At 40.6% G+C, this 24,534-nt stretch overlaps 1 protein-coding gene and 1 non-coding gene across 15 annotated transcripts in view; one reads left to right on the top strand and one right to left on the bottom strand.

Moving 5' to 3' along the window:
* SMARCC2 (SWI/SNF related BAF chromatin remodeling complex subunit C2) overlaps nucleotides 1–17,052 on the bottom strand; it is a 31,759-nt gene extending 14,707 nt beyond the window's left edge. For all 14 annotated transcript variants that reach the window (XM_026717412.2, XM_026717417.2, XM_026717418.2 and 11 more), the window contains exons 1-13: nucleotides 16,883–17,052; nucleotides 13,378–13,497; nucleotides 12,168–12,253; nucleotides 9,022–9,103; nucleotides 8,837–8,929; nucleotides 7,749–7,818; nucleotides 5,611–5,680; nucleotides 5,266–5,341; nucleotides 4,893–5,024; nucleotides 4,307–4,422; nucleotides 3,608–3,732; nucleotides 2,835–2,894; nucleotides 1,391–1,428 (exon numbers count right to left, since the gene is read on the bottom strand). In XM_026717412.2, the coding sequence (XP_026573197.2) occupies nucleotides 1,391–1,428; nucleotides 2,835–2,894; nucleotides 3,608–3,732; nucleotides 4,307–4,422; nucleotides 4,893–5,024; nucleotides 5,266–5,341; nucleotides 5,611–5,680; nucleotides 7,749–7,818; nucleotides 8,837–8,929; nucleotides 9,022–9,103; nucleotides 12,168–12,253; nucleotides 13,378–13,497; nucleotides 16,883–16,993 (1,179 nt within the window). In that variant the 5' untranslated portion in view covers nucleotides 16,994–17,052. The remainder of the gene's footprint in view (nucleotides 1–1,390; nucleotides 1,429–2,834; nucleotides 2,895–3,607; nucleotides 3,733–4,306; nucleotides 4,423–4,892; nucleotides 5,025–5,265; nucleotides 5,342–5,610; nucleotides 5,681–7,748; nucleotides 7,819–8,836; nucleotides 8,930–9,021; nucleotides 9,104–12,167; nucleotides 12,254–13,377; nucleotides 13,498–16,882) is intronic.
* A 1,569-nt stretch (nucleotides 17,053–18,621) lies between these two features.
* On the top strand, nucleotides 18,622–18,703 carry TRNAS-CGA (transfer RNA serine (anticodon CGA)). The gene has a single exon. It is a non-coding gene; the product is annotated as a tRNA-Ser (tRNA).
* The last annotated feature ends 5,831 nt before the right edge of the window (nucleotides 18,704–24,534 follow it).

The raw sequence follows: 24,534 nt of genomic DNA, 5'->3' as shown, positions 1-24,534 counted from the left end.
CTAAGCAATGAGATAGAAATCAAGCGAGATTTGCCATATGAGAGCACGAAGACACAAAGGTTACGATGGGTGGTGTTACAGGCCTCCAAGGAAATGACTGTCAATATGATGAGGCCTGGGTATAACTGAACTGGGGGTCACTTCTACTGGGATCACACTAAGAAAAGCAGAAAGGGGAGGGGAGGGAGAAGAGTAGAAGTAGACCTAGCAAAAGCCGAATATTCTTTTACTGATTACAGAAAGTCCTTATTTAATGATCATTTGTTTAGCGACCCTTTAAATTTACAGCAGCACTGTATAAATGGTACTTATACCTGGTTCTCAAAGTTATAGCTATAGCAGTGGTCCTGCAGTCAGGTGTACAAATTCCAAGCACCTGGCAGCTCGCCTACACTTACAAGCTGAGGGGGCGCTTCAAATCCTCTCACCCTACCGCTCGCCATCTCTGCCAGGCACCCCAGTGCTACAGAGCAAAAGCCCAGCCATGCCTAGCTGACCTTCACTGTCTCTGTGCTAGGCTTTCTTCCTTCGCACCATTCTCCAAATAACGTGCCCCATTCTCAGGAGGCTTTGGAAAGTCCTCTGAAAAGTTTCTGAGGCCTTCTGAAAGCTAACGAGAAAGCCACACCCACCGTCCCCCTCCAGATCACGCGGGCTGCTCTTGCAATGCTTTGGAGGGCCTCAGAAACATTCTGAAATATCACGAGAACAGCATGCGCTCCTTAAGAGAACAGTGGGGGTTACTTGGAGAATGGCACAGCTAGCCCGGAGAAGCAGGCCTGGTGCAGCCAGCAGTTGCCAGGAGCTTTGCACTATGGTGCTAAGGTGGCTGTTGAGGGAACCGAGTTGAGGTGGTACTCCTTGGCAGTGGCAGCACTAGGGCTGAAGTAGAGGCCTGGGGGTGGTGATAGGCATCTGAGACTGCTGAAGGTCCCAGGGCTCCGTTTCAACCCCAGTGCTGCTGCTGGCTGCTAAGGAGTGCTGCTGTACAGGGTGGCCCAAAGGACAAAGATAAAGGAAGAGACAAGTTGGGGTGGGGGGTGGGGAGTTGATAAGGAGGCAGAAGAGGCAGCCTCTTACCTTTCTGAGGCTCAAGGCTGGGAGGGACCAAGCCAGGAATGGCTTGGATTGGGGTGGGTCCTTTCCTAATGACCAATGAAATTGGATTGCCATCACTAAGAAACGCGATCATGTGGCATTGTACTTTCTGACCACTTCACTGAGATAGAAATTCCTGTCCCAATTAGCGTTGCAATTCAAGGACTACCTGTAAATGGTCATTTCTGTTCCCTTAGCACCGGTTTATCTTTCCCAACCTGTCCCTTGTGTGAAGAGTAGAGTTTTTAAGGTATAACAAGAGTCAATAGTCAGAATGAAGCATTTGATTCACCTTGCCTGCCGCCTCCATGTTCTCATCCTCTGGTTCGTCTAGAAAACAAGAAGAGCAAGCACCCCAAATCAGAAATAGAAAACTCTACATTACCCACTTGCTCTTCCACAGCTATCTGGAGAATCGGCAAGAACAAAGCCGAATTTAGCAAAGGTAAAAGAATAAAAACATCTGAATGAGCACACAGCAGCATTCCCCAATGACATTTATGTACAAACGATTGAAGAAGCTTGCCCAGAAACACAAATGGGAGCTACCTACCTTCCTTAAAATCTATTTCTACATCCTTCTTGTAGATCTTTTCAAATTTATTGTGTCACTTGGGAGACTGATATTGAGAAAAACAAGTCTCAAGCTCCTTTAGCCATAAACTATTACCAAGTGATTTTCTAGATTCTGCCCCAAAAGCCTATTGCTTGCTTATATACTCCGATGGTTTACTGAAATTAAACAAATTTATCATTTCAACTTTTTATTTGCAGCCCACTCTGCTGGTATGATTCCAGACACACATTCCCCCTCAGCGTGGTTGAGAGGAGTAGAGTGACTGACCCCTTAAAGAGTTTGTTTTGCTTGGCTTAAAAACTGCAGAAGACAGTCTGTCCCAAATAAATATTCTAACATCAGTTATTTTGCCCATATAATAGCAAATTTGAAATGAATGTACATCCCAGCAAGAAACGCACACGACACAAGAAACAGCCATTAGTACAGCATCTCAACACTCGAACCAACACTCAAGAAATACTTAATGATTAATACTGGATGCTCTATATGTGTGTGTATGTGTGTGGGCACGCAGGGTGTGTGTGTGTGTGTGTGTGTGTGTGTGTGTGTGTGTGTGCAATTATTCTTACCAACATTTTGGGAAGTTGTTTAACCTTGCCTTCTTCCTATGCTAGCACTATACTTAAGGCAGGAGTAGCCTGTCACCTATAACGTTATGCCAAAATGGCTCTCATTTACTATATTTATTTGATCTGATTTTGATTTTGCCTTGCTTTTAACTGCCTTGCTTTATTACTGTTTTGTCCTTTGTTATTTTTAACTGCTCTAAGTTGCTTTGAACTATAAACTGTGAGTAGAAAGGCGGGGCAGAAATGTTTAGAAAAGTTATAGACAAAAAGGCCTGTGCTACCTACCCAGCCTTTTCACATTATCAACCAAAAGTTGCAAATTCCCCCTGAAACCAAACCCAGAAATATCGTATCATGTAACATCCGTGTTTTTTTGCTCTGACAGCTTAAAGGAAGCTGGACTGATTTTATCATCTTATAGATAGTTCTTATCAGAAGATATAAGATGACACCTGTTCACAACTGATTGTTTGGAGGGGGAGAAGGAATCTAATCTTCCTATTGCATGAATATTAGTCTATCAAAGACTAAGAGTATGTTCTTGCTCTTGTAGTAAAAGAAGGATTACAAAATAAAGTATCCCTTACCCAAATCAGTCATGGTGCCGCCTTTCACAGGAGCAGATTCAGAATCTTTCTTTGTATTGACTATGGAAGACAGAGCAAGGAAGGAATATTTTATTCAAAGAATCTCCCCAGGAATCAATCTGAAGGGCCAAGGAGTTATACTTCCCTTTTGTGCTTGGCCCTAAGGCAAAGTGTTAACATCAGTATGGTGATCTTCTTCAACGTGAGGCTTAAAATTTGAAAGTGTCTGACATATCCAAGGAGTGCTTTGGTTGTCTTAAATCTCTACAAGGTTTAATGCCTCTATTTTTCTGTTGTTAAGTTAGTAACATGGTTATTAAGGGAAACTAGCTTCCCCACTGACTTTGCTTGCCAGAAGATTTCAAAAGGTGACCCACATGACCCTAGGACACTGCAACCATCGTAAATATGAATCAGTTGCCAAGAATAAAAATTTTTGATCATATGACCATGGAGATGCTGCAAGTGTGAAAAACGGTCATGGGTCTTTTTTTTTTCAATGCCGTTGTAACTTCAAATGGCCACTAAGCGGACTGTTGTAAATTAAGTGTACGGTATGCGCACTACAAGCTGTCCACCTTTCACTGTCTGCTGTAAGGACCAGAGGTGTATTGATTAAAAGAAAATATTCTACTCATCACACTGATGCAACAACGGTAGTTTTTAAAGGAGCTATAATTGATAGAAGCCACCCCAAACAACTCCAACGAATATATGAAGTGTGACAAAGAGCCATCATGGTTATGGAATTCATAAACAGCTTTAAATCTGACCTGTTTTGGGCAGCGTCACCTCTTCAACATTAGGGACAGGAGAAGGTTCATCCATGTCTTTTGTAAGATCTTCTTGTTCTTCCTCACGGTGACCACGTTTGGACTTGGTGTACGGTGTGGAAGGCCTGCAGATGGAAAGCAATAGCCTAGCAATAGCACTTATATACTGCTTCACAGGGCTTTACAACCCTCACTAAGCGGTTTACAGAGTCAGCCTATTGCCCCTAACAATCTGGGTCCTCATTTTACTGACCTCAGAAGGAAGGAAGGCTGAGTCAATCTCAAGCAAAAAGCAGAGATACAACATTATTCAACCCTGGATACCACATCAAACCATTAAATCACTATTTCTGATCAATAGAATAGATTCTGTTATAGCTTTCAAGCAAAGAAAGCTGGGTTGAAAATGCCCTATGAATGATTTCATGAAGTGAATCCACAGTGTAGAATTGGCAACACTGTTGAAAACTGTTCCTGAAGTTGGTGTGTTCAAGGAAAGGATTTCAAATAGAGAGGATACTCCAATCTTGGTTAATCCAAACCAGCCTCTTGTAAGAAACTATGTTTGCCCTCAGGAATAAGACAGTAGAACAGGCTCATTTTTCTTAAGAAGTGAGGCACTTTAAGAAATATATGGTAGGAACTGGATAGAGTTGTTTCAAACCCTGATATTCAAGAAAAACATTTCTTTTTCCTCACCCTTTCTTGGCATTTTTCTTCTTTGCTTCTGGAGTAGGGGAAGGAGAAGGGGAGCGTTTCCGTTTTTTATAGTTTCCACCTTTCTTATCCCTTCTGTCTGAATCAGGACTGTTGACCTGGAAAGAGAGAAGTCAACACAATTTGCCAGCAGCCTTGAATTGCCTCCTTAAACCACATTAAGAATCTCTTGTGCTCATCACTGAACATTTTTAAATATCCAAAAGAAAATTAATAGAATCACTTAAGAGCTAGAGCCTAACTAATCCTGTGATAAACGCTGGACATACTAATTTAGAAATACAAGTGCCCTGCTGGGTTTGACCAATCTACCTAATTCCTCACGTATTGTAAAAATTCCAACAGCCAGTTGGAACAGATAGAGCGTTCTTGGCAATCTCCTAGAATTGGTCTGTATTCCAGGTGAAGGTATACCTTTAGCATGGTAATCCCTGCCCCTTGCCCATTCCAGAGATGGGAGAACTAATATTTTGGTTGACTTTGTTCCTTCCTTTTTAAAAACATTCAGCCCAAATACTGTTAAGAAAAAGGACTAAAAGCTTTAGTAAAAAATAAAAAAAAATCCCACCTCATCAGTGAGAGTCTTGGCAGAGATTTTCTTTCTCCTGGAGACAGGGCTCTTCTCATCATTGACCTCATAGTCTTCTTCATTCATCCATTCATTGAAAGTGTCTGTGTCTAGGATCCACTTTGCATGAACCTGGGAGCGAGGAGAAGAGAAGAGCATCACCGGATGACTTGAACTGAAAAAGGTAAGAAGTTACTTCCCACTTCTGATTCAAAAAGTAGGAACTTGTTATTTTGCAAGTATCATTAAGTTCTTCAGTTGCCCAGACTCCACCCCGTATGGGATTATGGGGTCATTAAAAGATGATGATGATGAAGTTCTTCTGTGACAATGCCACAATGGTCCAACCTCAAAGTCTGTCTTATTACATTACCTTACGGGGTTTCTCTGGTGTGGGAGCATCCTCCACAGGGGCTTCAATTTCACTGGCTGGAATCCAAGTATCATAGCTGTAAAAAAAAAAAAGCACATAGTGAATAAAGATTCAATTCTAAAGCCTCACTGCACATCATAATCACATCAGTTAAGTCATATATTTACATATCGTGCCTCACTATAGCAGTAAGGGAAAAATTAAGACTCGGCTACAATCGGTCTTTAATTATTTATCTTACATTTACAAGTAGTGGCTAAGAATAAAGGAAAGGATATAATCTAAAAACTACCCATATGCATTTCTCTCCATAAACTAAGGTAGTTATAGAGGACTGAGGCAAACCTGTCAGGATAGTAGCCCCAGTGAAGAAGAACTTGTTTGTCTCTCTTCATGATTGGACGAACCCATTCTTCTAAAAAAAAAAAAAAAAAGTGGAGTGATTATTACCCAAGTATAAATGACACTTTATTTCACATGTATCAAATGCATCATTGTTGCTCTCAAGTTCTCATAAGAGTAATAGGGCAAATTCTTCAAAATGGGAATGAAGGATACGAAGGATACGACCCATACGAACCGGATCATGCATAGAAGTAATCTTCAGATTCCGTGTGTTTGTAAGTATATCTAATATTCTAATGCATATTAAAATAAGTTAAAAAAATAGCAAAGAATTACCATTTGGTAAAACAATGCTCCCCGAATTAACTGGAAAAACCATTTTTCTACAGATGCCCACAGGGAAAGAGGTCAATTCAACTCTATTCATTGCCGGCTTTCTATGAGAACATATTTAGATAATATAAGACAACCTATTTTCACAAAATATTAAGGAATTATTCTTAAGCATCAAGAACCATATTTCATAATCTTCCCTCCATACAGAAAACTGATCCTTATAATGATGCTGTTGCTTGCTCTCTATGCACTCTCTATATGAAATGCTATTATTATTTGGTGGTTTAGATTTACTGTATTAGCTCTTTACAAGATAAAATCACAGACAAATTCCATCTACTACTGTGATGACCCAATGGAGCATGGCACAAAAGCAACAAAATCACAAAATTAGGTAAAGTCCCTTTAATACCTCCAACTTGGCCCCCAATGTCCAGTTATCATCAGCTGGAGAAAAAACTCTCCCAAGAACAGTTTTTAAAGGGAAGAAATTCAGTCCGAACCCAAAGTACATATAAATTATAAATAAAAACCAACACAAAACACAGCTGCAGCAATTAACGAGACAGGGCAGGATAAGGAATTGAAGACTTCAAAAGACAACGAAACACACACAGTTGAGAGGATGCCACAATTCAGATAAGACTTGACAAACCAAAATAATTCACGCTTTGCTTCCAGCAAGGAGCTGTGCACAAACACCCTCTTTATCCTGTTTTCCCAGCTGCAGCTAATTAAAGGAAATCAGGGCCTTTTTCTCCCCTGTAACCCACATGGTTCCCTTATCTGTTCCTCCCTGAGTGCCCTAGGATGAAGAGGGGGTGGGCCTGGGTCTTCCTCTGAATGCCCAGCTGGACTGTGCCCTTCCCCAGTTTCCTCCACAGCCACTGGAGCCACACTCCCACTCCCTGTCAGCTGCTCGATCTCCCCCTCAGAATCAGATTCCAACAGGGGCATGACAACTACCATAGTGTTTATATGAAACAGTTATGGACAGGAGAGGACATGAACAATAACTGAACAAAAGAAAATATATAAATAAAAGCTAGAAGTAAATTCAAGATATAAGCCAGCAGGAAAAAAATACAGTGTCCTTAAATCAGACATGGCTAACAATTATTAGGAGACAAAGCTAAACAACAATAAAAACAAAATGTACATTGTGGGATATGGAAAGAAAAAAAATTGTTATGCATCTTAGACACTAAAGATATTGTATCACTCAAAAGTAAGAGCTTAAATTTTAATTTTAAAAGAATGGAAGTTTTTCACTTTACTTTTCTATAACTTAAGCTCCCTATCTTTATGGACAAGTGTTTTCAGGGTCACTGTCATTTTAAAATGGAATTTCTTTCATTGCAATTGTACTTATTCCATTTACCCACAAAGCCAGTGGAAATAAAATCCTTGAAAAAGTTTTTAAAAAGTACAATAAAACCTCAATTTAACAGATTATTTATGGTCAGGGTTGTTCATTAAATCCAAAAGTACATAATCTATCTCAATGTATGTCCTTTGCATAATTACATGACTCTTATAAATGGCATGATTTGCTGTAAAACCTTAATTTAAATCTTGATGCATCAAATAGAGGTGAAGTCTGAATAAACTGTCCATTGTATTTAACGTCTGTTAAATTGAAGGCTTGCTACAGTATATTATTACATTCTGTACTACTTGTTTAAAGAGATGCATAGTTATATGCAAACATCCAGTGTTTGGACAACCAATAACCACTGAGAAATATATTTTAAACTCAAAACTTCGTAATTGCTCTGGCCAAAATCAGAGTGAAATCTTACCTTCTTCCAAGCTACCAGGAACAGGGAAGGCAATATGGGAGGCATTGCTCTTATCTTCAGTTATGGTTCCCTAAAAGAAAAAAAGAAAGAAAGAAAGAAAGTCACGGAAACATCAAAATTTAAACCATACAGGGGCCACCTGCTACTGGAAATGATTTATCAATGCCTTCAATGCTACTTTTGATTGTGGTGTCGAAGTATGGTTCATACAACCAAAACCTGACAACCCTGCTTTCCACCACTTTAGAAAAGCCATTAAATAAAACAGATATAATCTTTGAAAAGATTTCAAATCTTTACCCGTTGTCATTTACCAGAATGACAGAATTCATGTTCTTCATCCCTTCAGGAGCCCTTTTATGCATTCCCTAGCTCATGGAACACTGCCCAGCTCTGATTTAGCCTATGAATCATGTATAGTATCAACACTGCTGTAAGCTAATCAAGCACAATTCCACAGGGCTAGTCCTTACTGTTAAATACCTTTCCCAATCTTGAATGTTCGGTGTTTGTGCCGTTGACTCTTCTGAGGAACCATGCTGATGCAATACAGTACACAATGCACACTCCAGTACCTTTCTGAGGTTGTTCGGCTACAGTTTTGAACTGTTATTGAACTGCAAACTTATGCACAGGATCAAAATGCCAGGTAAGAACAGACTGCAAGTTTATAAAAGAACCTGACATATAGCAATACCTCATTTCTAAGGTATCATCCTATTTTGCTGCTAATTATTTACTGTTTCCCAATACAATAATGTTGAGCAATTGCAACTAGACAATAAATTGTTGCTTCAGTCGCAAAAGGAAAAAATAATTAAGGCCTCTCTTCAGAGAGTCAGCAGCAAACAGTTGTACCTCACTCTATGAGTCAGCATTATTTCATATCTTGAACTACAACTGGAAACATCAGGTTCTTCCATGTTTGTAAATAACAGGAAACTGCTGGTGTTTGGGGGCTTGAAACCCCATTGTGTATGCAAGATGCTCAGTCGGGAAAAGGTTGCAATATATATCAAGAGAAATGGAAAGCGGTGAGGCCCAAGGTCTGCCATTCCCTCACTAAGCTGTTCTGATGTCTTGCCCACCTGATGTCGTTTGACAATGTCTTTCAGCTTGGCTTGCAATTTGGGGTCAATATCTGGGTGCAGATAAATGTTAGGACGGGACAGACAATTGTTCTGAGAAAGAAAAAGAGAGAGAGAAAATCAGTGTTTTGTGCTCAGTAAAGTTTACTACCTGAAGTTGTTTTTTTTTAAAGAGGCCACTTTACCTGTACCAGAGATTTTTCAATAGTCATAAACATCTCCACATTTCGGTCCATCCGTGAGGGATTCTGGAAATCAAAACGTCGCCTTTTTGGGGGGGAAAAACAGCTTTCAATGAAAAGCACAATTCACATTCACATTTGTAAATAACCTGTTTTACAAGTAGGCAGGATAGACGCATTTTGCAAAGTCTAATGTCTGAGACTGGACATCCCAGTAAGGCCACAGAGCAAGCTGGATAACAGACTGACTTCTACATGAAGACTCTTCTTTCTAATCCAGAAGCAAATAAAAGTGTGCATCCCATATCATAAAATACTCTCCTAAACAAAGCAGCCATAGAACTCTAACTCTACCAATTACTACCTGTGTCACAAGAATAACCCTGTTCAAATAAGATACATTTGCCAGGTTAGAGATAGCATTGTACTGAGGAGTTCGAAGTTCAAGTGCAACAACTTGAATGAAAAACTGCTGGTGACCTTCTACCACTGTACCATAGAGAGCATTTTAACTTACTGCACCTCTGTATGGTTTGCCAATTGCACAGTGGCAGATAGGAAAGCACTCCAGAGGGTTAATGTCATTGCCCAGAAGATCATTGGTTGCCCTCTCCCCTCTTTGGAAGAGCTTTATAGCTCCCGCTGCCTTAAGAAAGTTCAAAACATTCTCAAAGATCCATCTCATCCTGGGAATCCTTTTTTTGAACTATTATCACCTGGCAGACAGTACAGAATAATAAAAACAAGGACAAATAGGCTGAAAAACAGCTTCTATCCCAGGGCAGTAGCTCTTTTGAATTCTGCTGTATAGTGCAGTGTTGGTGTGGTATCGGGGGTTTCTGGTTCAATGTGTGAAGGGTGAAGGATGTGTGTTTGTGTTTATTTTCACGGTCATGATGTGCATTGAAAATGGTGTTTGGTTTCGTTGTACGAAGTGCAATGACAATAAAGTAAACTAAACTAAACATTTCAATGGATGATTTTGAACAAATCACTTTTTCTCAGCTCAACCTATCTCTCACGTTAGATTTAATTTTTTTAATGAATGTATTTCACTAGGCTCAATCATCAAAAGGTTTCCTATTCCTGACATAAAGAATAAGATTCCTCCTATCATGATATGGTGCTGCCCAAGCATATAGACTTGGTATCTACTACTGGCTGGATTTTAGGCTTTATAGCAGCTATGATGCTAAAGCTGGGGACGAAGGAAGGTTGCTGTAATTTTTGAGACTCTTGTGATGACGGGAAGCACTGCATCACAGGCTAAGTTGCTGTTGCTGCCTAATTGTGGCCCTCTACAACCTTCTGAACCTCATGCTGCGTTTGGGACTGAAGGAGTTCTCAAGGAGACTAAAACCTCCATGCCCTAAAGGTGGTTTCAAGCTAACCCATGAATTCCACAGGATTGTCACAGGGAATTGTCTCTCTAACGCGGAGGAAGCATACACCTAATATGGTCTTTACTTTGGAACAGGAAATGGACTAATGGGATCACTTCAGAGATAGGATTTGAAAATCTGGTGTACAATTTTTCTTTTCTAGATGGGGAGAATGTACCACACTTGATCCTCCTATTAGACCTCCTGTTCACCTTCAATGCCCCTGACCTTGATATTTTTCTGAATCACTTGCAAGGTTGGAGAGTTGGGGACATTTTATGCTGGTCCCACTCCTACCCTCAGTGGGAGTTCAGTTCTAATGGGTGGTCATGGTTGGGAGGATCAGAACTGCCATCCCTGGGGATGCCAGCATGGAGTACCGCAAAGCTTAGTGCTTCCATATTTAATATCTACATGAAACTACTGGTAGAGGTCATTCAGTAGTTCAGGGTGTCATCAATATGCAAATAATATATAGTTATGCATACAGTAATACTTGAGCCAAGCCATAGATGGCTCATAAGCACTAAATCAGTGCCCAGAGGATCTAAATGGGGCAAAAGAAGCTCAGATTAATCCAGCCAATTTTGTCAACAGATATCTGAGCAACTTAATAATACTGGCTACTCCAGTCATTCTTAATGGAGTCAATTCCCCTTGCAGGGGTTAATTTATGACTTGGATATTCTCCTGCAGCCTGCTTTCACTGCAATGAGTGACTCCAGTTAATGCACCAACTGCAACCTCACTTGGACCAAAATGCTGTTGCAACATTCCCTGGTCATCACTCAACTGGACTATTGTAATATGCTCTATGTGGGGCTGACCCCAAAGGCGACCTTGAAGTTACAGATTGTACAAAATTAAGCAGCTAGACTCCTGACAGAACAACCCTGCCAGGATAGGATAAACCTTATCCTGAAGTCACTGCACTGATTGACAATTGGTTTCCAATTACACTTCAGAATGATGGTCATTACTTTTTATGCCCCTTTCAGTGCAGCACTGGCATACATTAGGCATCACTTTGTAAAAATTGGATTTGCCTGTCTGATATAATTATTAAGACAGGGCCTACTTCAGGTTCCCTTCCTCAAGAAATTCATGGGGTGTAAACCACACACACAGACAGTGAAGATGGCCTTGGCAGAGAAAAGGAAGATCCACTACTAAGGTAAAAGGAGATAATTGCTTAACAAGCAGGGAAGATTATGAAGATATCTCAGATAGACTATCCCAGCCCCCCCAAATTTACCTAAATACAAAAGAAAAAGGATGGGAAGCTCATTCAGATTTGTAAGGTTCTGCTACTACGGTATAGTCAATTTTAAGGAAAATAGTTTTAAGCCTACATGGTATCTATTTCTTGGTCTGTAGGGCTGTGGCACATAAAGTTGATGACTTTTTTTTTTTTAAGTTATTTTAATTTTGCATGCTGGGCTTTTAGTAACTTTGACCTTGCCCTACCAATTAAAGGAAGTGGACTAGAAATACTATAAAATAAACAATAAAGACATTTAAAAGAGGTCATCAGGAAGACAAAATATGTGATTTCAATTACAACCCGACATGCCAATAACCTCAACTTAGGAAAGGGAATGTAAAGCAATTATGCAACACTCTTAACACAAGTACAGTGAATCTCTTCTTCTTAAAGGTTAAAATTTTCCAACTGCATCATTAATTTCTACTTGAAACAGGATCTTCTATAAAAACACAGATTACTATTATTTCATAACATATGAGAATAATAAATAGAAGACTTACCATCCTTGGTCACTCTTAAATTTATAAGCTGCTGCAAGAATGTGACATAGGGCACCACCACCTTTGAAATCTAAGAAGCATTTAATCTATAACAGGCAGAGGAAGCAAAACAAGGAGTTAATTCAACTTCATCTGTTCCAAAAAGTTCCCTTTCATTCTCCTTTCCCTTTCTCTCTTCAACATTTTCATTCCTTTTCCTCCCTTCTGTCCCTTTCTATTGCCTTTTGCTCTTCAAACAAATGGAGCATTTATTTCCCAAAGCTTAATTAACACAACTGAAAGGGAAATGTTCAGGGAGACCACATTAACCAAGGAGTCTAGAATTAATTTTATTTTTTTAATTGCCAGGCCTTGATTCTTCTCTGATTCTGCCTAAAAAAATAAAGCAATTCTACTTTGCACAAACTTGCACTTTGCAAGTTGAATTGGCACAATGTTTTCCTTCCTTTCTTTTTTGCTATGCCTAATCACTATGTGTTAGGAAGAAAAGAAGGTTCAGCTCAGATTCAAAGTGACATCTGGTTGCTTCTTGAAAAGTTAGTTTCCTATAGTGTTTTCACAACAATCTAAAAATTAAACTGCAAAGAAGTAAAGGGAACTATGAAAGTATAGCAAAAATAATTTTAGCATCAAAAATATGTCAACCTTGATCAAAATATAAAACAGTTCTGTTCTGATTGTGAACCCAATAATAGACAGTGTATGTTTCTCTAAAGAGCAACATTACATGATTGCAATTAACATGACTGCATTGTAAGATATGTATTATGCCTGCCTTAGCAGCTATGCACTACGCTATTCTACAAAGAACTCCCATTAAAATACATGGTTTGCATCTGCAATCCCCATTATACTACATAGAAGATCTCAGAGCTGTTCCATAAATTATACAGAATGTAACTCTAGAATTTTTCAAATTCTATTTCAAATTCTATTTTTTGCCTGTAACTTCAAATTAGAAGTACAGTTTTGTCTGGTGATGTTTCCTTACATAAACACCTCTACAGCATCAGTTTAAAAGGTTTGGTATGTGCCCTCCCCATATTTACAGGAATATTTTTATATAAAGGTCTTACATTCTGAAGATTCTAATGGATCACTCAATTCTTACATTATTAGACTACTCAAAAAACTACTGCTCTGCCGAATATTATCTTCCAAATTACTGAATATTGTTTTCTTAAAAGTTAAAGACAACTTTGGCACTTACTGGTAACTTTGTGAGTGGTGCATTGCTGACATGTTTCCCAAATACCTCCTCTTGGAACTGCAGCAGCTGTACCACTAGGTTGGATAATGATTTATTGGTAGGGGGTTCTGCTTGAATGTACTGTGGGGGGGAAACAAAAGAATTGAGGCTAGGTAAATCCAAGCCAAGTCTTCCTAGTAGCTTCTAAGTCACAACCAAGCAATACCAAAAAAAGCATCCACCACCTTCAATTTTGGCTTGAAACTACTAATAGTGAGTTAAGTCTTAATCTAAAATGAGATTAGAACTTTTTTCTTTATTTTAAAAGAGAAAGGAAATAGAGAAAAGGGAACTCTGGATAATATAGAAAAACATTAAAACCAAGTCCCATTTCACCTGCTAGGATTCAAAATTGGGAAGAAACAGTACTCCTTGAGAGATCTAATTCTACATACAAAGCACCAGAATTTCCCTTTTTAGAATCATAGTGCACATATACTTTCTAAGAAATCTTAGTGGGACCATTACATTTAAAGTTCTCAATAGAACTGTGGATATTGGTTATCAACATAAATATCTTTAATAAAAAATTAAAAACAAAATACCCCTACTACCTTATTGATTACATTTTTATTTAATTTAAACTGGTCATAATTTTACAATATGGGTAGTATATCCCCCGTTTACTAGAAACTAATTTTATATCAGATTATGTGGGATACAGCATTATTTTTTTTAAAGGACATTATTTTGGCCTCAGGTGATGCTACTGACATTGATGTAAGCTAGTTCATGTTACTCAATGCTCTTTTCATCTCAATAGTTGAAAGAGGATTTTTTTCACATATGAATTCTTAGAAATCTTTCCTGACATGAAAAAACAGAATCCAGTGTCATATAAAACTATATACACATTTTCCTTTTTGCAATCCTCCATATATCCTCAATTACATATTAATTGTATAAATATACCCTCCAAGGACTGGGGGACCCTGATGCAAAATCTGGGAGTCATAGGAAAGGAAGTTTTTTTCTTCTGGTTTGTTAGTGGGAACAGCTTCTGATATTAGAATACCAATGGATTAGGACTGATTAGCACAGTGTGGAGACATTGCAAATGACAAATTGCCTATTATATTCCTCCTGCTTAAAATTCTACTTCTTAGTGCCCTTGTCTATTATCCTACTGGTTTTTAAGGAAGTATGTCAGTTAGGGAAAATGATGCATGAGGAATTTTCTTTTCTTCTTTGAAGAAAAATGACATAATTTTAATTTGGGAGGTGGGAAAGAAAACAGGTACTGAATATAACTAGACCAAAAACTAATTCTGTATACATTTATGTAGAAATTCATCCACATTCAAAGAAATTTATTCTGTTCAAGTGTATACTGGAGTATAAATGTTAAAAAGAAATGTATTTTACCGATATGTTTTTAAAATAACATTACTTATAGCAATTATATAGCACTGTTATATAACAGTACACTATTGCATTACCCTTAAGAAAGATCTGCAACTTTCCTTCATAAGTAGAATATGGATTTCCTGAAAGTCATTTGGCTAGAAAATAGGAATGTATGTATATTGATAGGGAAAATGACTAAATGGAATTTACTTAATGAAAATATTAGCTTCCAATTGTTGGACTGCCTGTTACTAATTTTAGTAATAACAATTTAGGATACAAATGGGAAAGGAAATGGGCAAAAGATACGATTTTCCAGGAAAATGCTAAACTGTTAGGATACACGCTGTCACTCTAAAAAACTGTTGCCTGATGATTCAGCCACTCTCCTTCACTTTGAAGGTAAAAAAGCCTGGGAACCAAGATTCTGTGCTGCTTGCAAAAAGGCTGCAGTCACCAAAACAGAAGAGATCTGAGGATAATATAGAACTGAGAGTATTTTCATCTGCCTCTTATCAAACTTAATAACATGACTCAGAGTCCTTCCTGTTGATACTGTTTATGGGCAGAAATTGATATATGTATGCACATGTCTACAACATAAATGCCACGGATTCTAAAACTAATGTTTTGGCTTTCAGCTCCTTTCACCTGACTAGAGATTGAAAAGAAGACATGAAAGGAGCAACTAACTCAGTGATGGCTAACCTATGACACGCCAAGGCACTCTGACTGACACGCCTGTTGGTGTGGGGAAAACCTGCAAATTTAGAGGCTGCCTGTGCTCTGCTCCAACCCCTGCTCCCTGCTTGTTGCGTGGAGGCGTGGTTTCACCGCTGTGGTCAGTGGTACAGTGGTCTCCCACTGTAAAACGCTTGGATGTCTAGTCTGCAGCATTCAGCCCCTCTCCAGCTCCTCTAAGCTTTAATTGCCTCTATAGCACTTCTTGCAGTTCTTGCTTCTCACCATCCTCACAGATATTACCAAATCATTGATATTTCTTGAAGTGACACACGACCCGAGGAAGGCTACACTTTTTCCCGATTTTCGACACACCAAGCTGAAAAGGTTAGCCACCACTGAACTAACTGAACATAGCATGAAAGAACAAAAGCAATAATTCCCAATTGTCTTCCTGACCAAGAATTCTCTTGCAAGAATGAGGCCCAGATGTAAAATTGTGACCACCTTTTGCAAACAAGAATCCACTTAAAAGAAATACACAAAAGCGAAGGCTGACTATGTGAAGGAGATTAAAGGGAGGATTAAAAGAATTTCTCCTGGAAAAATAGGAACAAGCGCAGCCTCCCATCCATCTCCAAAAGAAAGACGCTTCATGACCTGCAATCTTTTGCAGGCCAAAGGCCACACTTATTATAATTAGGAAATAAATCACTGAAGTCAATTATTGGGGTTGCTTCTAAGAAGCCAAAGTGGAAGGAAAGTTTCAATGGAAAAGAAGGGTTAGCATCCAGAGGACAATAGGGCAGCAGGTGGAAGCAAGCCGGTGCTAAAAGGTCAGCCTGTAATGCAACCAGTCTGGCATTGCAAACCACCAGATGCCGTTGGAAAAAGGGGGGAAAAAAAGGAGGATCTACTATTCTATCAGGACAGAGTCGATTCCAAAGATCGATGCTTTATTTTTGGCAGAGGCAAACGGGACGGAGCAGTAAGAGGGAGCGAAAAGGGGACTTTGGAAGAAGAGGGGCCGCGGCTTTAAAGGACCCTCCGGGAATTGGGGTGGGGTCAACAGAAATCCCATCATCTACGGGCAGGGGAGGGGGATCTCGCCTCTCTCTTCGGGTCCGCGGTCCTCCTTCCCAATTTGGCAATGCCATCATCGCCACCCACCCACCCGCCTCTTTCCTCCCCCCCCTCCCCCCGAAGGTGCCCATCTTGCTGGGGCGGGTGGGGGGAAAGACAGGAGAAGGCGGTGGGTTATCTCCGGGGCATCTCGGGCCGGGAGGCGGAGGAGGATGGCGAGCAGTTTGGCTTCTGCGCCGGGAGGGGAATGGGAAGGAATAGAAGCGCCCTTTCCCTCCCCCGGGAGCTTCCAGAAGGTGTCGCCTAAACGACGGGGAGGAGCACCGGCAGGCCCAGGCCTGGCCCAAGCCGGTACCTTCTTGTAGTTCTTGCCCAGCCAGACCCGCGTGCTGTCGAACTGACTAACGGTGTCCGAGGCCTCGTAGTACTTGACGTTGGGGCCGCCGTCCTTCTTCCGCACCGCCATTTTCCCAGCGCCGCCGGCCTGGGCCGCGCCGCTCTCTTCCCTTAACCCGCCGCCACCGCGGTCGCCAGCGCTTCGCTGCGCCCTCTGCCGGCCGGCCGCGCCAAGCGCTCGGCACTCCCAAAGTCCCGGAAGCAGCGACCTCTGCCGGCGAAAAAAAGGAGGAGAAAGCCTGGCCGCCCGCCTCGCCTCCTACTGGGCCGAAGATGCCTTAACACGGAGTGGAAGGCGGGAAATGCTCTTGCTGTGAAGGAACAGCCTTTTTTCCAGCCCATTGCTAATTTAATAAAAGGAACTTGTTTGTTCTTTGTGTGCTTTTAATTCTTTTAATTCTAGGGCGGGTGTGTGTGTCTGTGTGTGTGTGTGTGCGCGCGGGCGCGCAGGCGGAGGGGGGGTGGGGGGCTAAATCATGACGGTTTCCTTACATTTAGGCTTTAATCGGCGCCACCCTGCATTTTCTACCATTCTTGCTTTCTTCCGATACACTCCGCTTTGGAGCGGAAGGCAGGACAGCCAACTACTGTATTTAGCTCTGGCGATCGCGTCTGGAAGGGATCGCCGGCGAATTTCTGTTCCCACCTCAAGAAAGAAATACGGAATTGATTTAGAAAACGACCGTGTGACAACTGACGAGAAGGAAAAGGATCATCCCAAACGTTTTTTAGGGCATCATAAAGATGATGAGCTGGAAATCGCTTGTGGGGAAGCGACAATCCCAAGAAAACCTTCCCCCCCCCCAAGTCTTGGGTGCGATTCCAAAAAGTCTCCTTCGGCGCGACGCAATCGAGTTGTGTATAAAACGGTAGTGTCAAGTCGTCTTCGTGAGACTTGGCGCCCAAATCCGTTTGTTTTCACGAGCCTTCCCTGCCTTTTCACCTTGGAAGCCTCCGGGCAGGTTTTGTGTAGAAAACGTCATCCCCCCCCCCCAAAAAAAAAGTGTTTTAGCACCAAACGAACACGTCCTCCTTCGTTGCTTATCTGCATCTCTTCAGGCTCAACTGCAACAAACCGGGGTTTCCCTTGATCTGGTAGAAGGAACGGGCAATCTTTCTAAGGGGACGTCCTAAAGATGAGACAACCATAGCTGTCAGGTCATTTCCTTTATATACCATACCACGATTAGAAAGGCACTCTGTACACGCGCAGGAGCTCTCCCTGAGTACTAACGCACGTTTCCTTAGACATGGATCAATGGGGGGGGGGGGCAATCTGAAGACATGTGCAAAAAGGAGACCAGAACAAGGTTAGCTTGAGGAAGGGGAGAATAGGACGGCGGGGAAAAAGTAAAAAAAAGGACGAATTGGGAACAGGCGAGTGAAGTTCAAAAATGGAGTCCGTATTGCGACTACGCCAGGCAGGCAGGCAGGCAGGCAGGCAGAGAAGCCATGCAGGCGAGAAGGAGTTGAGCGGAAAGGCGCCGAGGAAAGAAAAACAAAAAAACCAACGGTGCTTTCTTTTGGCTGGGGCTGGCGGGAAAGCTTTTCGCCTTCCCACCTCTCCTATTCCGAAAAGAAGTTTTTTATCGCGGCGTCCTCTTCTTTCTTCCCCACTTTCTGAAAAGGGAAAAAAAACCCAATCCAGCCTCTCGATGGATCTGTCTAACTGAAGCTCTACGCAGCCCTGGCCCGAGAGTCACGGTGGCCGAGTGGTTAAGGCGTTGGACTCGAAATCCAATGGGGTTTCCCCGCACAGGTTCGAATCCTGTTCGTGACGACGATCTCGTTTTGATGGCCCGCGATTCCACCAGCTTTTGACGATCGCCGACTGGAAAAAAAAAAAAAAAAAAGGATCAGCCCGGTTGGAAAGCCATGGGAGGCGAAAAAAAAAAATGCCTGGTGGGACGAGAGAGAGCGAGTCGCTCCGGCTTTCGAGGCAGTCCGTTTGGGGTGGGGTGGCGGGTGAGAGGGTTCCGGTTGAAGAAACAAAGGAGGACATGCGCTGGCGGAGCTCGCTTAGCTGGTGGATGACGCGCTTCGTAGACCAGGATCATGTCAGTACAGGCAGGGCGTGGACGGAAAACGACCCCTTCGCCTCTCATTTTCTTTTTTAACTCGGGAAGCAAGCTCGTTTGAGGGTGCCCTTTTTCGTTCATATACGGCTAAGCTTGATTTTTGTGATAGCTACAATTGCAGAAGGAAAAAAGAGCAGGGAAGAGATCTCCACAAGCAACTTCGCCATGCTAAGAGTAAGGGCGTGACGTGCCCATCTCGATATCAAAGGCTTCCCTTTGTCATCGTCCGTATTTTGTAAATAAATTCGTTAAAGCATTGACATCTAATACACAGCATAGTTTTTTTAAGGAATCGGCAACAGGATTTCAATGGTAGACTTCAAGAAGTAGACTACTGCAAGATCCTTTTTGGATGGTCCTCCAAAGCTATTTTCACATATCTGGCCAACTCTGGGTGGCTTACAAAGGATTAATAATATCAAAATACCAGGGGGGAGATGTAACAAATTTAAAGAAGGAAAATGTGACAGACTTCCTCTCTAGACAATGTTTGCTTACAGCTCAAACTGTAAACTCAATATCAAAATACAATATACAGCACCCATGCACACACATGCTGGGGGCTAATGAACTCCCCTTATACACCCAGTTTGATGGGTTCACACAACTTAGTCCCTAACATCCTGAGAGAACAGCCATGCTTAATGCCCTCAAGGTTGTAGAGGGAGAGAGGTGCTGTTTCCAGGCAAGTGACAACAGTTAACCTGTGGTAAGGGTAACCCCATAGTAAGATGGGTGGCCAATAAATGTAATAATTAAATTTATAATCAGAGGAGGCATGCCTCATGGAGGGGGGGATGTTTTATTGAGGGAAGAGAAGCAAGCTGGCCAGTATGATCCTGTGGGGCAGGCAAAGACAAGTTGCCCAGCAAATCTCTGGCCACTTGCCACTATATTATACCTTCCAATGTGACACAAGAAGGGAAGTTATTACTATTTTATTTGAATTAGCTGCCCAATACTGAAGGTATTTCTGGATGAACATCGGGTCAGGTATAGCGCATTCATTTTGCATCAGTTGAACCTCTCCTGGTTCCTCCTGAATCCCATCGCCAGAAGATCCCTGCTGACTTTTGAGAACCATCTTGGAACAGCGCCTCACAATGGACAGAACAGCCTGAGCTGTATGCTACACTGATAATATAAAGGAATTTCATGTTTGCCCTCTGCTTGGGAGAAAAGCCACTCATGGTTAATTATTACTATTGGGAACTATAATTCAGCAACACCTGAATACTCCAACCCTGTTCAAATATGTTAAAATATTTTGATGCTAAACACAGGAAAATAGCACAGCTACTAACTATAGCCGTTCATGGACCCAGGGACACCATCATTTCCAGTGGTGGGATACGACAGGGTTAACTACCGGTTCAGGATTTACGAGGTTTGGTGATTTATGATGTGCTTCCCTGCACGCTGTGAGCTGCGCACCTGTAAATCATCAGCACGATACGTGCATAGAAGCAGCCTTTGAAACAGCCCTCCTTTCCTGCTTTTTTAACTGCAGCTGTGGCTTGTTCAGCAGCTGAAGTTGAAAAATCAAGAAATAAAGTTCAGGTAAGAGCCCAGGTGGGTGGGTGGGCAAAAACATCAGCAGACATAGAACCAGTTCTATGTCTGCTGCTCTTCAGAGCTACCGGTTCTACAGAGGTGGACAGAACCGGTAGAAACCCACCCCTGATTATTTCCTCCTTTTGAGAATTGAAAATAATTATTTTCATTATTTTCTTTAGGCTCCATGTGGCTCCAGGGACGTTTAAAGTAAAGGCAGCTGTAACCTAGCAGTGATGAAGCAGCAGAAGTCATATTGGCAGAAAGAAAAGAGACAATCTGAGGAAGAAGCAGAGGAAGGCTGTGGAAAGTAATGAAAGAAATCGGGGAGTTTTGCAGGTTGGCCCAACTTGGCTGGGATGAAGGAAACAGAGTGTCAGTTTGGGAGATCTGGGGAAAGTTAGGTGAGGATTGGTGACAAATTTGTGGGTAATTGAACAAGAATTTAAAAAGAGTGCTTGTGCTTGGGAGTTTGTATTCAGAATTTTGGACAAGTGACTTATCATTTAGCTTTACCTATTTAATCTGCTGCGGAGTGTTTAATGACTAGCTACATACATCACTGAAGTCTTTTTTTTTCCCTTGGGAAAAAAAAACCTAGGAATTTTAACATTTCAAATGTCCCTGCTTGCCCAGAAAGTTTGGAAATCTGCGCAGTAATCTGCATTTGAGATTACAGCATAAAACAAATAGAGCTACATCAAAGATTAAATACAAGGAACATTATACCCAACAGAGGACAAGAATACATTACAATATAAATATAAGCTGACATGCCTGTGACCAGTTATCTACTTTCTGACTGTTTTTCTTGTGCAGGCAAATGAAATATATGGGAAGACTATGGATACATGTATAAGAATATTTACACATATGAGAAGTCCTATTTAAGATGTTAGCATGGTCAAAGATGAATTCCATTTATACTGTTTTAGTTTGAATAATATAAATAGGAATTGTATCTTTAACCATTCCAGTGAGCAGTAGGGTAAACAGCAGTATCTGAGTACTCTAAATTTATAACACTAAGTTTTCAGTATCTCCTTGAGGCCATCTAATGGCTATCTGAATTTCTGCAACTCTGATACAAAAATCCTAATGAATGACGACGCATTGTCGTTTTATCATCTCTCTCCAAAATAGCAGACATTCTTGCAATTGAGGGTAATCTAATTCATAATTTAATTATCCTACCCCAGATGACTTGGACTATATAAAGTTCAAATGAATATGGCCAATAAGCAATGACTGAAGTTACTAATTAAAGGTATGATTTTTCAAAAGTGTGCATCCAGAGTGCATCACTCCTAATTTGAAAATTGCTTCCCTAATTATAGTACTACGTATGCTCCAGTTTGCCCAGTGAGCACATAACCATCCTAACTGGGCAACATTATACCTGAAAATATTACTGTAGTTAAAAAAAATATTACTGTAACAAACTGAAACTATAAGAATGCGATTACTATGCATCTGCCAAAAAGTAAGTATTGTACTAAATATCTTGGATTTATAAATATACATATGCTGTGGAAGCATAGTTCCTTGAAACCCATTTACACACTTCAGCAATATCAACAAAAAAACTGGGATGGGGAAGAGGATTTAGAAAATATTAAAATGTAATTGGGGCAGTGTATTTTTCTCCTCAGTAAGTTTGAGTGCCTCGCTTAGATTCTGAAAGTAAAATTAGGAGGAAAGCAGCCTGCCATGTTTCTCCCCATGTTTACTGTTCAGTTTATAGATTTCAAGGACCTGGCATTTCAATTTCAGCAGTGATGATCTGGAATACACTTTTATTCAGTTTTTATTGTATAACAGATTAGAAAGTCCTATTTCCAGAACAAGTCACTTCAGCAAGAATAGCCCAAAGACATTATTTTATATTTAACTTCTGTGTAAAAATTGTGATGTTGGATTGGGACAGGCTAAACAAAGAATTCAGATGATTGTATCAAATGTAAAGAACGGAGGGGGAAAAAAACAGCAGATAAACAGAACTTGTAAAAAAATGGCCTCCCGTGATAAGTCCTAATGATTAAATTTAGGGCTGATTCCATCTACAGCTTATCAGTAATGTAACAGAAAATAGATCAAGCTCTGTGGGACTACTCAGTTTGGTTTATCTATTTTCTTCATTGAATAAATTTAAATCAGTTGACTTGGTAATAGGCACAGAATATTTGATAGGATTTTAGGATTTTAATCTGGCTCATATCTAAATGGACATTTTCAAAAAGAAGCTTCTAGAAATAAATGTAGCATGGAAGAGTCCTTATGCTTATGGCATCCCTAGCACACCACTTTTAATATATGCTAACCTTTTTTCCTCCTGCCTATAACATCACCATGTCAAGACACCTTGAATACTTTTATAAGTAGACAAGCCTGATATAAATCTAACAAATAAATATATTAGGAAATCTCAACATGCTGTATTCAATAGCCAAGCTTGAACTAGAAGCCTCTTCAGTTTTGTCAGACTTAGGGCACAAACCTCTGATTGCCCCTTTCTCCTAGTTGTAGATTGGAAATGCAAAGGAAAAGTATTCCCAATAAAAAACTGCCATCTTCTGAAATGCAGATACTCTTTCTTTCTTGCCAGGTAGTTTCATTATTGCAATTGCTTAGGTTAAATCAAGTGATACTTTGGCTCTTCTTGCTTGTTTTTAGTTTAGCCATTCAGAAAAATCGGAGACTGAGTATCTCTGACAATCCAAATAACGTATTTCTCTAAGAGTTAAGAACCAATTTGTACTACAAGCTTAGATAGAGGACAAGAAAATGGGGCAAGCTAAATCTGAATCAGTAATTATTAAAGGAAGTCATTGATCCCACTCTAAATAAAAATCATTTGTGGGTCACCTGGAAAGCCTTTGCTGTAGAAATCAGGGAGGAAAAGTGGTGGCAAAGAGGGAGGGGCACCACTACTAAGAAGGAACCAAGCAGCTTTGCAGGAGGAGGTTAATCCAAAAGAAATCAAGCAGTTTTGCAGATGTGTCATGCAAGATGCAACACCCTATATAATCTGAACGAAATACAATATTTATATAAAGGAGTCAAGGAAAAAAGCAATTTATTAGTGCAGTCAGCACAACTGAACAATAAAACACAAAATGCAACCATGATTTGGATACTGGCAGAAGACATGACAATTTCTATTGGATGTTTTAAAGCACAAGGAAGAGCAACAGCAGGACACTGAGGAGAAAGACAAGGTGTGTTAGGAGAACAACATTAAGAGATGCGGTTAGCTCAAGATGCAGTTATTAGGTTGGATTTAGCAGCTTTTTTCAAATTCCTGAGCAACAGGGACTCTTGGTTAGAAGTAATCTTCAACAAATAAATCCCCTTTCAAAACATGTCATATTACAGACATGAACACAACCCATTCCACCCCTAAAACTGACCTGATTTTTGATGCACATTCCAAGTATTTTAACATGACTTACAAAGAGTAGTACTATTCAAGGAACTTTTAAGATACTTATAATTCACAGCACTAGAAACAGTTATCAGGGATAGACTTGGTTTCTAAAACAAAACTCTACCATCAAAGAGGTGTGGACGAGGAAGAAGAGAGAGGAAGAACATAAAGCAGTATGTCAGCAAAGATTAAAATGAAAGATTGCGGGAAATGAGGACCCAGCAGAGCTGAAAAATGATGCAAAACCCATCCATCAGATTTGCAAAGAAGGCCACCAAACTGAGTCTTCAAAGCACAGGCATAAAAGAAAATCTGAAACAGCATCTGCCTGGCAAATGTTGAGAATTATTCACAATCTTTTATTTGTACAAATAATGGAAGGAAAAGAGTTGCTTTTGTTAGGTGACTGAAATTGAACTACTGTATCTTCCTCCAGGGTCCCCTCTCTCTTCTCTTTCATAGAAGACGTTGCCAGTAACCAACAGGAATGAGAACCGTATTGCTATAACATGGATTCTCCACCATGGGCTCATCATGTAATATTAGGCCGCT

The sequence above is a fragment of the Pseudonaja textilis genome, chromosome 2 (assembly GCF_049901715.1).
Source record: "Pseudonaja textilis isolate UNSWEBS1 chromosome 2, rPseTex1.2, whole genome shotgun sequence".
Taxonomy (NCBI): Eukaryota; Metazoa; Chordata; class Lepidosauria; order Squamata; family Elapidae; genus Pseudonaja; species Pseudonaja textilis.
The sequence above is the reverse complement of the archived record's forward strand: the minus strand, read 5'-3'. Positions and strand labels throughout refer to the sequence as shown.